This window comes from Colossoma macropomum, unplaced genomic scaffold (genome assembly GCF_904425465.1).
Source record: "Colossoma macropomum unplaced genomic scaffold, Colossoma_macropomum, whole genome shotgun sequence".
Taxonomy (NCBI): domain Eukaryota; kingdom Metazoa; phylum Chordata; class Actinopteri; order Characiformes; family Serrasalmidae; genus Colossoma; species Colossoma macropomum.
The window spans coordinates 4,902,360-4,919,624 of NW_023494790.1; the positions used below are offsets into that span (position 1 = coordinate 4,902,360).

The 17,265-nt window shown below is 41.5% G+C and overlaps 1 protein-coding gene across 3 annotated transcripts in view; it reads left to right on the plus strand.

Moving 5' to 3' along the window:
• arhgap44 (Rho GTPase activating protein 44) overlaps positions 1-15,821 on the plus strand; it is a 45,658-nt gene extending 29,837 nt beyond the window's left edge. The window contains exons 17-21 of one of the 3 annotated variants that reach the window (XM_036571941.1): positions 882-899; positions 1,393-1,566; positions 6,375-6,478; positions 7,963-8,316; positions 12,552-15,821. In XM_036571941.1, coding sequence (XP_036427834.1) covers positions 882-899; positions 1,393-1,566; positions 6,375-6,478; positions 7,963-8,316; positions 12,552-12,688 — 787 coding nt within the window. In that variant the 3' untranslated portion in view covers positions 12,689-15,821. The remainder of the gene's footprint in view (positions 1-881; positions 900-1,392; positions 1,567-6,374; positions 6,479-7,962; positions 8,317-12,551) is intronic. The other 2 variants (XM_036571942.1, XM_036571943.1) reach the window with 2 other exon arrangements.
• Positions 15,822-17,265: the final 1,444 nt, after the last annotated feature.

Consider the following 17,265-nt stretch of genomic DNA (forward strand, 5'->3'; position numbering starts at 1 on the left):
TTTTGCGTAAGGGACGTGTTTCATAGTTAAAGAACCGCATACGTTCTCACCTAGCAGAGCTCAGCTAACACTCCATTCAGATCGCATTTGACTTACAGAGCCTTCTCAGTGTGGCTGACAAAACAGCTGGAGTCACATCTGTAAAGGTGGAGCTGCAAATTTCACAGTTCTAAAGAAAGCAGGTGTTGTTCTGTCAGCACAGCTGACTGACTGAAACCAACAGATACCATTTATTATAACTAAAACACAATAACATCCCAATAAAACTGCTCATAAACAGAGTCAGGGGATGTTTTGGTTCTTTGGGTTCCACTATTATATAAAATATTATTATAAATGAGGAGGAAGCAGTTCATAGATTTACATTATTTTCCTCATACTGTTCATCTCTATTCACCCTCTGTCTGAAACGCTCTGTTAGAGCTCCCTGCCTCCCGATGAGCCCAGTGTGCTCTGATTGGTCAGCTCGCCCACTCTGTTCTGATTGGTCAGCCTCCAGAGCAGTTCCGCCCCTCCATGTTCCGCCCCTGTCCTACAGTCTGCAGACAGACCTTTCTCTCCTGAGCAGCTGTAAACTCCGCTGTGGCTGTTTCTCCAGTGAGGCGTTTCAGGCAGCTGAGAAAAGTGGATTCTGTGGGAGAGAGTTTCTCCCTCTGGAGGGAACGCTGAGCTTTGGGACTCTGCAGAACGTTTACATGCATAAAAGCTACAACACACTGAAAGAAAAAGAAAAAAAAAACAGAAAAGCGTAACAGGTCTTTAAATTTATATTAAAACACTGAAGGCTCTTATAGACGCACCTTGTGTTCTTTTATTTCCCTTTTATTTTCACTCTCACTGTTTAAATGTGTTTAACTGAAGCTTTTCTCCTCCTAATGCAGCATCAGGAAGATACAGAGGTTCGTTTATCGTCTCACTCACAACCACAGCCGTCGTTACAACATCAGACCGTCTGCACTTACACTGAACCTTCTGTACAGACACCTGTAACCATACTAGATACAGAAACAGACAGAGAGCTACGACACTGAAGAGCAGCTCAGCATTTATCAGGAAATATGACATGAAACTGGAACATTTAACAAAACAGAACCGAATGAATGAAAACGAGAAATGAATGAATGAAGAGGAAGTACAAGTTGAGTGATTGTGAGAGTGTGAATGACTTTTAGCTCTAATCCCAGTGATCTAATTGACCTGCCTGTATATGGGAGTGATCTGATTGGCCATGTGAAGTGATCTAATTGGTCAGTAAGTGATCTAATTGGCTGTGTGAGTGATCTGATTGGTCTTGTGAGTAGTCTGATTGGCTGTGTGAGTGAGCTAGTTGCCCAAGTGAGTGATCTGATTGGCCAATCGAAGTGATCTGATTGGCCGTTTCCATGGTTTCAGTATGGGAGTGCGTGTGATGGACAGCTCCTGGGTTTCCCGCAGAGGCTCTTCTTCCTCTTCGTCCCAGAAGAGTTCGTCCACGCCTCCCTCTGATTCACTAATCCCAGAGCAGCTGGGGGAAAGCTCCAGCTCCCCCACCCTAACTCCACCCCCTTATAGCAGTGACAGGACCAGGTAAGAGACCCCGGACCCCAGACCACCCCACAACCCTGCAGTGCCTAAGATTCATACCATACCGTCCTCATCCTGACCCCTCTGAGTTCTCATTTTAGTGCCTGTCTGATTTTTAGTGGAGGCCTGTGCAGGGCAGATTCTCTAGTCCCACAAGATTTCATTCTGTTTGTCCCGCTCCTGCCTGAAACCCAAACATTTTGTCCCGCCCACGACCTAAACCTTCTGTCCTGCTCCCACTCGCAGTCCCGTATAACTGGTTTCCATCGTGTTATTCATGAATTAAAATGACGGCCATCAGTGGCAGATCTACAAAACTTTACCAGGAGTGGCACTGAAAGAAAAGAGAGACAGAGAAAGACAGACCAAGGGAGAGAGAGAGAGAGAGAGACAGAGAGAGTGAGAAGGCTCATACACTGTGCTGCCCCCCCTTTTGTTGAGCTCTGGAGCTGTAAGGCTAATGTAACTAATAGGCAGTAGAAACCCACCAATTAGCATCACTTGTCCATTGTCCATTTAAAGGGGAACTCCACTAATTTTTCACATCTCTGCACAATAATTAAATAGTTAAGATGTAAACAGAGTCATTCAGAGTGGTTTGGTGTGAAACACTCTGTTCTAGAGAAACTTCGGAGTCAGAACTGTTCACAGTAGTGGTGATAGGAACCAGACGTCCACCTCTAAAAGCTCCCTCACAGAAAGTTCCTACATGAAATGGTTATGAATTCACTGCCGGATGACTGAGACACTTTGTTTTATGATAGTTCTGAGAAACTCCATTCATGGTGGAGGGATACATGCAGGGCGCTGTGAGGCAAAATAGTCCCCAAAGAAAACGTATTGTTTCAGATTTTCCACTATTTTATCATCCACATTCCATATAAACTCAGAAGACTCGTGTAGGTTCACTGGTGGTTCTGGATACTAAATAAAATGTCTATATTTGTGTTGTAGTCATGGCGACCCCTGGTTCCTATCACCACCACTGTAAAGACATCTGAACCATTTCACACCAAACCACTCTGAATCACTCCGTTTACATCTCACACACTGAATTATGGGGGGAAAACTGGTGTAGTTCCCCTTTAAAACAGTAGCAAAGTTATACAACTGCAGTAACATTAGCTCTCTGGCCCTTTATTATTATAACCCGCCTCAAATGTTTTACATCACAGTAAATTTGACCATTTATTAATAAATGCATAACATAAACCAACATTAATAAATTAGATAATAATAATTGGGACATTCCAGTTTGCAAAATTCTGTCTCATCAGTCATTTCAATATTTACGCTTTGCTATTTTCCATCTCACCCCTCATCTGCACCCCCTGTAGTTCATTCCTGCTCCGCTAGGGGGCCTCACTGTCTGGATGTCTGTGCTGAGGTCAGGAGTGTCCAGTCAGCTGTTGGAAAGACCAGCTGATTAAAGCAGTAAAATCAGGAGCTTGATGTGGAAAGACTGGACGCTCCTGATCTGTAGGCTGTTACAGCAGAGCAGGCGTGACCACAGCAGACGTTCTGACCTCTTCTCTGATCTCTGATGGACTTTACTGTGTGGTGTCTGACGCTGTGTGACTCACTGTTATATATAAACATAGACTAAAGGACATTATTAGAGCGAAACACAGCAGAACGAGAACCTGAACGTTGTGTTTTAGTTCATGTTTATAGAAACAGAGTCAGTTTAGTTACTTTAGTTGTTGAAGATCAGTAAGTGTCCAGTGTTTCACTCACTGGAGTGAAATATATACAGACTGAGATTTTTAATGTAGTTAAAATATGTTTAGTTTTATTTACTTTTGAAATTTTTACTCATTAGACTTGTTTAATATTAAATTATGAATAAAGCCGTAATTAATCAGAAGGTTTTCTTTGATGTTTTTGGGAAGAGAGATTTGCTGATGGATGAAAACAGAATAAGGTTTTTGTGCACGACAGCTGAAAACGGTGAAACAGCAGATCTTCTCCTGAACTTCACGCCACAGAGCTGAACATCGGTCAGAAACGTCTTTAGGCCGAATGTTTGGTCAGTTCGCTTCCTCTGGCCGTGCCATGTTCCTGTGTCCTTGTTGAGGTGGTTTCAGTGGCATCATTGCGAAAGTGCTCCGTGTAAAGCAGTACTAAAGTTTAATCCGCGTCCTGGTTTTTATTCGGTATCTGATGAAGGACGTGCAGCCGGAACGTCATGATGATTTTAATGAACAACTAAGATTCAAAATAATTAATAAATACAAAATATTTATTTATTTATTAAAACTTTATCCTTATGAACTTCATTAATTTTTGTACATAGACACTCATTCAAAATTTGATGCTGCAACATGTTCCAAAAAAGTCATTACAGCATCATGTTTACATTGTGTCACATCAGCTTTACTTCAACAGCACTTAATACTCGTTTGAGGACTGAAGACACAAACTGATCTAGTTTATTTATTTATGAGCGTCTTCAGCTGTACGGTTCAGCCGTACGGTTCCTTACTGTCGTATTCTGAGCTTAATCACACACTCATGTTCAGTGTGAGACAGTTCTGGGCTGCAGGCAGGTCAGTCTAGAACCTGCACTCTCTGATTACACAGCCGTGCTGCTGTGGTACGTACAGAATGTTTCTTGGTGTGTCATGTTGAAATAATCCTGGATTATGCTGATGAATTTTTTTAGAGTGGTCTCGACCGTCCTCACTCATTAAGGACTCGCCTCTCCTGGAGGCTCCTTTTATACCCAAGCATGATTGCAGCACCTGTTTAAGATGTTCTTTGAATATTTCACAAGGTTCCTTGGCTTAAACTGATCCTGTCCCAACTTTTTTGGAACATGTTGCAGACATCAGTTGCAGAATGAGTGTATATTTACAAATGAAACAATGAAGTTGATAACAAAACACAGTAAATATCTTGTCTTTGTGCTGGTTTCATTCAAATAAGGTTTAAAACAGATTTATAAGTCACTGTTTTCTGTTTTTCTTTCCGTTCTACCTGCTGACCCCACGATTTTGGAACTAACTTTATAATATGCTGGCAAAGTGTATCTGTTAGGTGAAAAGTTTGGCTTTTGCTGCTTTGTGTAAACTTTATCTTAAGAAGTTTTGTAGAGTCTGTAGTATTCTTTCATTTTTCTTCATTTTTCGGAAGCCTCGCGCGGGTCTAAAGCTGCGCTCACACCGGATTTCGCTTGGTTATTTTCTCCTCCGGAAGTAGAGCAGGAGTCGGGTGAGTTTGGGTGGTACCGGAGTGATGAGGTTCTGGATTGATGAGGTTCTGGAGGGAACGTTTGGTTTGGTGAACATTAGGAACTTAATGAGAGATGAAACAAAAAGGAGATAAACTAAAAACATTTTTTTAAAGTTTGGTTTGATTTTATTACTTTGGTTTGATTTTCTTGTTTTGTGCATTTTGCTTGATCTATTTTCACACTGAGCAGATTAAGGAAATAACCATTTAAAGCAAATTTATAATTAATTTAAACGTAAATTGTATCTTATGTCGTTTATAAGTAGATCTGAAATGTAACATTATATTGTTTATTATTAGTGTGTGTGTGGGTGTGGTGTGTTGTGTGTGTATTGTGTGTGTGTGTGTGCTTTGTAGTGTGTGTGTATATTGTGTAGTATGCATTGTGTAGTCTGTGTGCTGTGTAGTGTGTGTTGTGTGTGTGTGTTTGTGAGTTTGGTGTGTATGTTGTGTAGTGTGTGTGTGTTGTGTAGCGTCTGTGGTGGAGTGGCTGTGTGTGTGTTGTGTGCGTGTGTGTTGTGTTTTGTCTGTGTGTGTGTTGTGTGTGTTATGTGTGTGTGTTGTGTAGCGTGTGTGTGTATGTTGTGTAGTGTGTTTTGTGTGTGTGTTGTGTAGCGTGTGTGTGTATGTTGTGTAGTGTGTGTGTGTTGTGTGTTGTGTGTATGTTGTGTAGTGTGTGTGTTGTGTGTTTTGTGTGTATGTTGTGTAGTGTGTGTGTTGTGTGTTTTGTGTGTATGTTGTGTTGTGTGTGTGTGTTGTGTAGTGTGTGTGTAGTGTGTGTGTGTGTTGTGTAGAGTCTGTGGTGGAGTGGCTGTGTGTGTGTTGTGTAGTGTGTGTGTGTTGTGTGTGTGTGTTGTGTAGTGTGTGTGTGTTGTGTGTGTATGTTGTGTAGTGTGTGCGGTGGAGTGGCTGTGTGTGTGTTGTGTGTGTTATGTGTGTGTGTGACGTGTAGTGTGTGTGGTGGAGTGGCTGTGTGTGTGTTTTGTCTGTGTGTGTGTGTTGTGTGTGTTATGTGTGTGTGTTGTGTAGCGTGTGTAGGACTTTCTTCTGTTTTTATATTATGACTCATTTTGGTGTGAAAGAATCAAATGTCCAGTGTTGCTCAAAGTGGACACAAACCTGATTGCTATGTTTTGGTTAATCTCACTTTTTAAGTCTTTACTTTTTATTTTCATATTATTTTCATTTATTACGTGTAATCGATTTATTGGAGGGGGGATTGCAGGACCGTGACCAGTCCTCCTTACAGTGTGTCCAAAATAAGAGTTTGAGTTTTAATTGCGTCGATTAAGACTTTCATGAGAAACTCTGTAAAATCTTCACACTGACTGAATGAGTAAAAGCAGATTCTCTTAAAGAAAATCATTAGAGAAGAATTCACTAAAATAACAGCTTTAAAATGCATTAAAGTATGTTAAAAATAAAACAGTATATCTGTGATGTGTTTTATTTTGTTTTATTGGTGAGCTGAATGATCATTAATTATTAAGTGTTAAGTTTCTGTTCACTCGTCTTACTTTATCTGAACTTTGATGCACCTGAACCTTTACAAGTGTGTGTGTATGTTTGTGTGTTAGTGCTGGGAAGAGTAAGGAACTCTCACCTGTGATTGGACACAGAGGCCTTCAGGTGTCGCCCACTGTTGGACACACACAGATATCTGACCACAGCCTGCACAAAGGTATTGCCCACTCTGTGTGTGTGTGTGTGTGTGTGTGTTTGTATGTGTGTAAACAGATGTGTGTTTGTTGTTCAAACAAAAACGTTCCAAAAAAGTCGGTACAGGATCATGTTTACACTGTTGCATCAGCTTTTGTTTAACAGCACTTAATACTCGATTGGATCACAAACTGATCCAGTTTAGAAAGTTTTTTGCCGTTCTTCTGTTATACAAGTCTTCAGCTGTTCAGCTGTACGGTTCCTTCACTGTTGTATTCTGGCTTAATCACACACTCATGTTCAGTGTGAGACAGTTCTGGACTGCAGGCAGGTCAGTCTAGAACCTGCACTCTCTGATTACTCAGACGTGCTGCTGTGACACATGCAGAATGTTTCTTGGTGTGTCATGTTGAAATAATGCTGGACGTCCCTGAAAAAGACGACGTCTAAAAGGCAGCATATGTTGCTCTAAATGTGTTCAGTGTTCATGGAGCTTTCACAGATGTGTAGGTTACCCTCTAATACCCACCCCCCCCACACCATGACAGATGCTGGATTTAGGACTTTATGCTAGTAATAATCCGGATGGTCCTTTTCTTCTTTGGCCTGGAGAACATGACGTCCATTACTTCCATAAACAATCTGAAAGACCACAATACAAGTTCACACTGAGCATCAGTCCATTTCAGATGAGCTTGAGCCCAGAGAAGTTGCCGGTGTTTCTGATCCTTGTTGATATGTAACTTCCACTGTGCGGAGTACAGTCTTAACCTGCATTTGTAGATGCAGCAACGCATGGCTTTTCAAAGTATTACTGAGCTCATGTGATGATCTCATCATAGAAACATGTCGGTTTTAATGCAGTGACATCTGAGGGGTCGAAGGTCATTCAGTTGTGGTTTTGGCCTTTTCCTTCTCTGTTGATGATATTTTGCACTGTAGAGGATGAAATATGTAAAATTACAATCTCTCACTGATGAACGTTATTTTTATACTGCTGGATTTTTTGCTGATGCGTTTTTGTCCAAGTGTCTCGACCGTCCTCGCTTACAAAGGACTCGCATCTCCTGGAGGCTCCTTTTATACCAGAGCAGGATTGCAGCACCTGTTTAAGATGTTCTTATAACATTTCACAATGTTCCTGGTCTTAAACTGATCCTGTCCCAACTTTTTGGTGTTTAGGCATGGATTGCAGAATGAGTTTATATTTACAAACAAAACAATGAATCTAAAATGATAAAACACTAAATATTTTTTCTTTGTGCTGGTTTTGATTTATAAATCACTGCTTTCTGTTTTTCTTTGCGTTTTACCTGCTGTCCCAAAATGTGTTTCTGAGTCAGTGTGGTGTGACGAGTGTGGTCACTTTATGCACTTCCATGAGAAAAAATTCAAGCCAAAAGTGAAAGCTGTGCTCTGATTACTGCTTATTGTTCATTTCTCTTTCTCTTCTCTCTCTCTCTCTCTCTCTCTCTCTCTCTCTCTCTCTCTCTCTCTCTCTCTCAGTTAAGAAACTGGCCCCTGTTGCTCCTAAATCTCCGTACGCTCAGTCCGGCAGTATGTCTGACCCCTCCCCCGGTCAGCCTTCACCGGTCAGCCTGTCCCCGACCCCCCCCACCACACCGTCCTTCAGCTACCCGCAGGTCTACGCCACCATCAGCTCTCCTGGACACAGTGCCCCCGGTGCCCTCTCCTCCCCACTGCTGCTCTCTGCCACCCTCCCTAAAGCCCGACCCATCTCCAAACCCCCCCGACACAGGCCCAGTCTGCCTCCGCCCCGCCCCCCCAGCCCCCCATCTGTGGAGCCCTCTGGCACCGCCCTGCTGGACACAGTGAGCCCAGGAGAGAGCATGTCCACAGGTAAACACCAAACACCCCCCAATTCCTGAAATATCCAAACACCTAAAGCCTCTGTAACACAACATCTTTTAAACAGCTCATATTATACAGTAGAGCAGAACAGCTGCAGGCTGAGAGGGTGAAATAATCTAGAAATATTAGAAATATGAAAATCTGTTTAATTTTGGGGGAAAATCTATCAGTAAAAATTAATTATGTGTGATGTACAGAGCTCTTTTTCAAACCTGCCTTACAGACTTAGTATCTAAATTCACTTAGTTATTTCACCTCATACAACTTCAGAGTAGCTGCTAATTTATTAGCTAACAGTTCTGATCAGTTAATCATGCTTTATTAATAGTATTAATAATTATTAATTATCATCAATACTAATATTTACAGTAGGTGTTAGTTAGCTGGCTAGTAAAATTAGCTGACAGTCTACCTCGCGTTTGAACACCAGAGTGTCCTGCTGTCTCACCTGTTTGTTCAGATGTGAGGTAAAAGTGATGTTTCACGTTTAAACACTGTAATTCACTACATAAATACTGTAGTACTGAAATATTTCTACTGTATTCCTTTATAGACCAAAAACCCCAAAACATGCAACCTGGACGCTGCTGTTCTTCACTCGGTTTAGTTTATGAATGTGATAAAAGGGAGTTTTGTTTGTGTGGATTTGTTACCTCATATTTTTTGAGTAATTGCTAACAGTAATAATAAAAAAGCTGCTTTACAGACATCAGCAGTAAAGAACAGAGTTCAGTGTAAAGCACAGCAACAACAACAGAAACAAAACTGAGGGAAATCAGAAAAAAATCACATGAACAGAACAGAAGGAAATAAGATGAGAGATAAAGAATAAAGACTGATCACAGTTAGGGCAGCTGTTGGTGGATCTCTGTGAAAGGAGCCTCTTCCTACAGCATTTAGGTCGTTTTTGTGTCCTCGTTTGACCTTTAACAGTCCATTACGCCCTCTACAGCTCAGTTATGGTAGTTGCAGTCGCACTGAACTTAAGTGTTCTTATATTCTTCTTTTTATTTTTCTTCTTTGCTGCTCGCAGCAGTTTGAGGCCAGTGGCTTTTATATGAGGGGTAAGCAGCTCTACCTCCCCAAACATCGTCTCGATCACTGTGTGTTTATAATTGCCTTCACATCGCAGGACAGTGGTCATCAACTCTGCTCTTACAGATCTACCCTTCTGTAGATGCCCAGCTCTGAACTAACACACCATATTCATTATCTGATTATCCGGATCAAGTGTGTTAGATTAGCGTAGGAACTAAACCTAGAGAACCTAGAGAACAGAGAACAGGGACGGTTCTCAATCAGCCAGTCCAGATTTTTGTCCGTAATTTAGCTAAAGCCTTCAGGTGCTGGAGAACTCTGCCAGACTCTGCTGTGTCCAGAGGTGAATTCATTAAAACGTGGACTGGCCGGGTGTCCTGAGCAGAACTAATGCTACACGTCATAATGATAAACACAGAGTTGCCAGTTTATTAGGTACATTATCTGGTAGCGTGACACGCCTGTTTTGGCCTTCAGAACCGCCCGCATGAACTGACCTGGCATGGATTCTAGAAGATGCAACAGTGTGGAAATGACTGTGTTGGGCATTTAATGGAAATTAGGCAGCTGCACAGTTTTGCTGTCTTGCTCAAACAGCTCTTTCCACCTCATCCCAAAGACGCTCAGCAGGGTTGAGAGTCAAGCTGAAAACTCACCGTTACGTTTCTGGAATCATTCTGTGATGTGAGGAATAATCACTCTGGAAGTGACCATCTGAGTGGATACACTATAAAGAGCTATGAAGAGATCAGCAGCACGGCTCGGGAACCCTATGCCGTTTAGATGTTCTTCAGTGGGTATCAAAAGTCCTAATATGCATGATGTGCAAGTGTGCTCACTGACCCCTAGTGTGTGTCTTCACTAATGTGTATGTGGTGTTTCACTGCACGGAATGCGGAGGTGAAATTTCCCCATTGTGGGACTAATAAGGGTCACTTAGTCTAATCTTAATCTAATCTAAAGACAAAGTCAGTGAAGGAACCCAGCAGTGGAGTGACATGAGATTGAAGACGAGCCGTGCTTTCTGGATCAGCTGAGGGGCCTGATTGGTCAGCACAGGAACACCAGCCAGGAGCAAGTCCTGCCTTGAGATGGTCAGAGACTGACGGAGCACCTGGGAGGCCTTCTTGGAGAGAAACGCTCGAAAAGGAGAAAGCTGCTGGCCAGGCTTGCAGTTTGAGCTGAGAACAATAACTGACAACTGGTCATCCAGAATCTCACCAAGGCTTTGTGCATCGTCAGATTGAGTGACCAAGGAGCTCTCCAATGAAATGGTAAGACTATGGTGAAGACCTGTAGATCCAGGGATGAACAGCAGCTCAGTCTTGGTGGGATTCAGATTAAGGTGGTGGGCATGAAGAAATGTCAGCCAGACATGATGAGGTGCACCTGGAAACCCGAGAGTCAGAAGTCTGTTGAGTGTTAGCAGCACAGCAGTGCTAGGAGAGCACTTCCCTCATTAGATGGTGAGTTGATAGAGTTCTAAACTCTGCAGAGCTGCAGCTCAGAGGTGCCCAGTTTGACACTCAGGGTTGACGTTCAGTCTGTCGTGATCCGCCTGATTCAGCTAATAAGCACCTCCAGATGATCTTGGTTCAGGTGTGTTAGATCTGGGCTGGAAGTCTGCAGGAAGGTGGGTCATGTTTTTACATTGCATGCTTGTCTGTATGTGCAGTATTCACCTATTATCTACACCCTGCATGGACATGACCTGCCATGCATGGCTTCATGTCCTTTTTGGCCACCAGTGATGTGTTTTATGAGGTGATGATTCCACTTCACCACTGTTGCTATGCCTCCGAAGTTTTCTTCCTCTGATCCAAAATCCGGAGGGTTAATTTCCCGCCAAACTGTACCTCATCCTGGAGCCTCGCTGGCTGCCTTCCTCCATACTGCACGCAGTACTGATCAGTGTGGAATAACCAAATGTATAATTAAGTATCATTAATTTTGATGGACAAAGGAAATCATTTTGATGAGTGGAGCGTTGGAAATGCGGCCTCAGGGTTATTGTTATCCATTTCTCCATTCAAAAACTATTAATATGACTGAATGGATGAGCTGAATCAGGTGTGTAGAAACAGGTAAAACACTGCATTGCAGGAACCCACTATTTGCTATTCTCTGCATTTACACTTATTGTGTGTTATATTTTCATCAAAACGTTTGTTTTCATCAGTCATTCATTTTTGCTGATTCTGTCCATGAAAGTCTCTGTTTCTACAGCCAGCTCACTCCTGCACGGTGGTGTTAGTTTGCCTTAAATTTACTATTGTTTATGAATAACAAATACAAAGTGGCAACAAATATAAGCAAACAAGTGGGGGTCCTAGAACAGAGCCCTGTGGCACACCATAGTTTTCTTTCACACATACAGCAAAATGCGGTTTCACCTACACTATAAACTAATAGTCAGTTCATTTGACTCCAGCCAGGTTTTCTAGCCTGTCTGCTGTAACTGTGTGATGTATGTTGTTAAAAGCTGTATGTTGAGATCAGACTGTATGAGTAAAGTCATGTAAGAGTAAAAGATGATCCTCAGCAGTTCTGATGAGACCTGACTGAAATATTTAATGTTATGTTAACGAGCAGAACACACCGCGGAATCTGAGTCGTCTCCTGATCTGCTGTATAAAAGCTCACTGCTGTACTGAGCTGCTGTAAGTTTGTAGTCAGAGGTTACTGTGCTGAGCTCAGCCGCCATGAGACATCTTGACGAAAGGAATAATAAAACTAAAAACAAATATGAGCTTGTAGTACAACGAGCTTCACATGGTCAGCGTCTCAAACCTGCTTCAGTTTGATTAGTGACCTAAAAATAGAGCAGAATCTTCAAAATTCCTTTTTCATGTTTCTTGTCATAACAAGGTTTGAGAACATTTAATTAAAAAATCCCAGATTTTCAATAATGTGGTCTCAGACTTTTGGACTAAACAAACAACTGAATGTTAAATTCAGTACAGACACATCAGCCCTCACTGCTTCAGTGCAGAGATTATTATTATTATTATTATTATTATTATTATTCAGAACTAGAACAGCTCAAACATGTTTGTTATAATGTTCTGTCATTTGTTTAGCTGTTCAGTGATGTGACTGACACACTCCCTTCTTCTTCTCTCTCATTTCACCCTGTTCCTTTTTCTCTCTCACATTTTCTTGGTTTCTGTTTTTTGCTGCTGTAGATTCTGTGCTGAGTCCAGATCTTCCCATCATCAACATTCAAACAGATATCATTCAGGACGAGAGCGCTAGCGCCCCCATCAGGACGCCTGGAACGCTGTCTGAATCAGAGGATGAATGTGAGAGCACTAAACTCTGACCTGATGAGAGTCCATTACATTCCAGTTCTCCGCTCTCCATTAGTGTACCAATCACTCCTCCAAACATTCACCAGCTCCGCCGACCAACCCGACTGCAGAAATGTCGTTACACAGAGCGAGGATTAAAAACGAGAGTTATGTGTAAGTTATCAGTGTAACTAATATAAAGGAATCAGTGGATATTTTTTTATTGTGGCCTACAATTATCAATGTTTTATTTATTTATTATGTTTATTAGCTTTATCTGAGATGTTGCAGTTGCCTTGAAATGAGCATTTGACAGTTCAGTGAAGTTACTGTTGTTTGTAATGACCTGATCGGTCAGTCCGACATGAGATTCAGACCGCCTCAAACTGTATTTCTGTAATAAACGACACCAACTTTACAAAACATTACTTACAAATTCTAAAGAGCGCCACCTAGTGCTGAATGTTAGTGTAGTCTGTATAAATAACTACAGCAGCTCCGAGTGGACACTGTCTGTACCGTCATCAGCACCAGGTTTCAGACCTCTGCGTCCGCTTACATGACTATTAATATTTACATTAATAATTACACCAGAACATAGTTGACAAGTCTACATTTACGTCAGTGCTAAGTACTTCATTAGTAGCCGATACTGGCGGCTAAACTCTTTCAGTGTAGTTTAACTTCCAGTTCTGAGTGGAGTTGGTTTCATGAATTATTTCCAGACTAATGAAGAATGTTTGGTTTCATGTTTTGCAGAAAAACAGACCTCTTACATGCTAGTTTAGCTCTCAGGATCAGATGTTAGTGTGAAAGGATGTGGCGCTAAATGTGCCTCGATACGGTCGCAGTCTGAGCAGCATACGGTTTTAATCACGTTACAGATGTTGGTGGATGGACAGTTGGGAGTTTTGCCAACTTATCAGAGCTCTGATTGGCGTAGTGCGTTGTGTATGTGAGGAGAGAGAACTGAAGCTCAGTCTGGCAGTGGTTCTACCCACTACACTAAACTGACCACTCCATCACACTACAGTGTAGAATTTCACCTCTGCAGAAGGTTTTAGTGGGGAAATATGTGCCAGTGGTCATTAGAGGGTTGGCCTCATAAACTGAACGCTAATTTTGGACGCATTGTCGCATTAAGGCACCTTTTTTTCATAAGTACATCTGAGTGTTTATCTGTCAGTGGAAAAATATTAGTCATGTCTGAATGAAGTGAACAGTTTGTATCCGTCACTTAAGTGCTTCTCACTAATGTTTCCAACAACTCTAATTCTCATGTACAAATTCAGTCTGTATATAGAAACATGTATTTACTCTATCAGAGATAAAAGAATATCTAAGAATATAAATATATATGTTAACATGCTGGTGGTATTTTTAGTATGTCCACTACACTGACCACACTGCAGGTTCTTATTCACTGCTCTCAGACAGGCTTTATGATGAGATTAAGGTACTTTTATTTTGTTCTTAGCTCCAAACAGTGCAGCACGCCTACTAATTTAGAGTTCCAGTCTGAATCTCTGGACTCACTTTGGACTGACGTTCTGTGATGTTCACTGAAGTTCTAAACTGAGCTGATCAGTCTGCTGTGAATTTAAGGTAACATTAACAAAGTCTGCAGACGTTGTAAACCAGTCTGCATTGATCTCGTGTTCCCCTCACAGCCTGAAATAAGGTAGGACATTTTTTAAACTTCAACTCAAAAAATATAAGTAAACACTTCAGTACGCCAGGCCTGTAGGGGGCGATAGTACCTTGTAAAATGTGACGTCATACGGCTGTAGAGGAACAATGTGAGCACTGCTGTGTCTGATCCACTCGTACCAGCGCAACACACACTAACACACCACCACCACATCAGTGTTACTGCAGTGCTGAGAATGATCCACCACCCAAATAGCACCTGCTCTGTGAGGGTCCATGGTTCCTGCTGGTGGCTAATAATCACCCTTCTGGAAATAGACTATTAGAACCATTAGGATTAAAACCTAATGGTTTTGCTTTCTAATGGGAATTGGCTTAAGGATTACCACTACTTTCCTGTAGGACACCTTTAGATGCCACTTGGAAACCATCAAATGCATCTATAATCAGAACACCTGTTAAACCATTAGAGTCCTTTTACACTATGATATCAACCATCTGGAGAACAAAGAACACCATTAGAGACTTTAAGACACCAGCAAGAACCAGCAGAACCATTTAATGTTTTCTCAGAAATGCAGGCGCTAAGTCTGTGTGACCAGTAAGGTCCAGACGTTCAGTCCAGAGAAGATCGGAGATTCAGAGTCGGCAACTCTGTGTTTGTAAAATTCTGTTAAACGCCTTTAGACTGAAATCTAAAGCTCGTCTGATCTGAAGACGAAAAAGTCCAGTTACTCTCGCAGCTCCTGAGGATTTACGGCTTAAATCGGTTGACCTGATGTGAACTGACCAGTCTGTCCAGTAGGGTATTATTTCCACACTGAATGTAAATGTAAACGTCATTAAGATGAGTGAGAAACAGCTGCAGTGGAACATTGAGATTTATAATAAATAATAATCAAAACAACCTCAACAGACTTTACCTCAGTGTTCAGAGGCTCATCAGCAGGAACGAAGGCCGTCAGTCCATCAGTCCATCAGAGCCTGAGTGTTTCTGCCTCCACAGAGTTCCTGTTCATCAGAGAATCCGAGTTTCTGCTCTGACTCTGTAGATATTAGCGCAGTGCGGCGCTGTGTTGTGCCATAAAATGACCAAAAACACAATTAAATTAAAAACCGCTAATCAGGGTTATCGTGGCGGTTCCAGCAGGTGAAAATGACCTAGAACCAGAACCGTACGTTCTGTTGGTTCCTTGTTAGGTGAGTTGTTTTTTTAAAGTGCAGGAAATGGCTCTGAATCACTATCGCAGGTTTAAAGAGGGAAACTTTCTCAGTATCAGCTTTAACGTCGAACTGAATCAGGTTCAATTTGTCTCTTTGATGTTTGTCGTGATTTGCTGGTTTGGTAAATTAAGAAAGTCACACTTTGATGTTTTCAGCATGTTGATGTGAAGCTGAAGGTGAACTGAGTGTCAGTTTGTGTTGATGGTTGTGAAGAAAAAGCCACTTTAGATTCTCGTCTGTATTCTGTGCTGTGAATGAAGCTCCCTGTAATGTAGGAACACGGGCGTGGGGGGCGGGGGGTGGGGGGGGAGGGGGGGGGTTGGGCGTCAGGTGATGTGTTTCAAGTCAAAAGTGACTTAACTGTAATCACTGTCTGTGAAAAAACACCTCAAAACGCAAAGTACATCCAGAACGTGTCAGCGCAGACACCACGGGGCTGAAATCGGCTCCTTGTCAGAACTTTCAGTTCCGCCTTAAATGATGCGGCTGTTGCCTTTTTACCATTTAAGGTGGAACTGAAAATGCCAATAAGAAGCTGGTGAGTATGAACTGAAGGTTGGCTTTTAAAAACACTGAAAACACATAAACATCACAAGAAATCACAGCTTTGCGAGTGAAATCATTTGTAATCTGGCCAATATATTTAATATTTTAATTTAGTAATATTTATCATATAATATTTATCAGAGTCTGTAAGATTGTTGGAATATATTTTTATTGTTTTTAGTCGTTCTGCAGAGAAACGTTCTCCACAGGCAGATGACATTGTTTGGTTTAAGAACACACTTACAAATGAAGATGCCTAAAGGGTTCTGTGTATGATGCCATAAAAGAACTTAGCTTATAAAAATTCATCCATTATGAGGTTCTTTGGAGAACTAGTTTGTAAACATGTCAGTTTGAAGAACCTCCACTTAATGAAAAGTTTCTAGAAAGAACCTTTAAATTGGTGAAGAACTTTTTTCCATCATGTGAACCTTTAAAACTTTAAATCTGTTTTTGAATGTGGTTGTTTAGGGAACCGAACATGGTTCTTCTGTGGCGTCATTCAAAGAACCTTTTTAGTACTTTGTTTTTTCGGCATTAAGTCTTGAAGCAAAACCAGGTGATCTGGAATGAGATGGTTCCTCTGGATAAAATCACTCAGATATGAGGTTCTGTTCGCAAATCTGATCAACATGTTTGATGATTCTCATTACGAGATGACGAGGAAAATGAAACATATTGATCAGATTTGCGATGTTTTTTGCAGCTCAGCTGCTCAATCTGCTCTTTACTGTAATGTAATAATCTACAGTGCACTAACGTGGCTAACGTGGCTGACTGTTGGATGCTGTAAGAATCATTTAAAGGTTCTGAGAACACACCTGAAAGCTAGAACCCACTTAACGCAGCACGTAACCGGTGTGAATTTGTACAAACGTTATTGTAAACTTCTCTTTTGTCTTGTTTTGTTTGTCTAATGTGTTTTATTTGCAGTTTAAAAAGAACAAAAAGTGGCCAAACAAAAAAACGGACACTGTGCAGCGTTCAGGATTCTCGAGATCTTAAGGCCTTATTTCTGATTTGTGTTTTTTTCCGGGAAGGAGCTGCGTCTGTCTGTCTGTGCAGCTCTGCAGTCTCAAAGACGAGAGAGGTTTTATTAATAATGTCCTGATGCCTCAACAGAATGTGATACTGATTTAAAAATGTATTTTAAATAAATCAGTTTAAAAGAAAATCTCTTTCATGACTG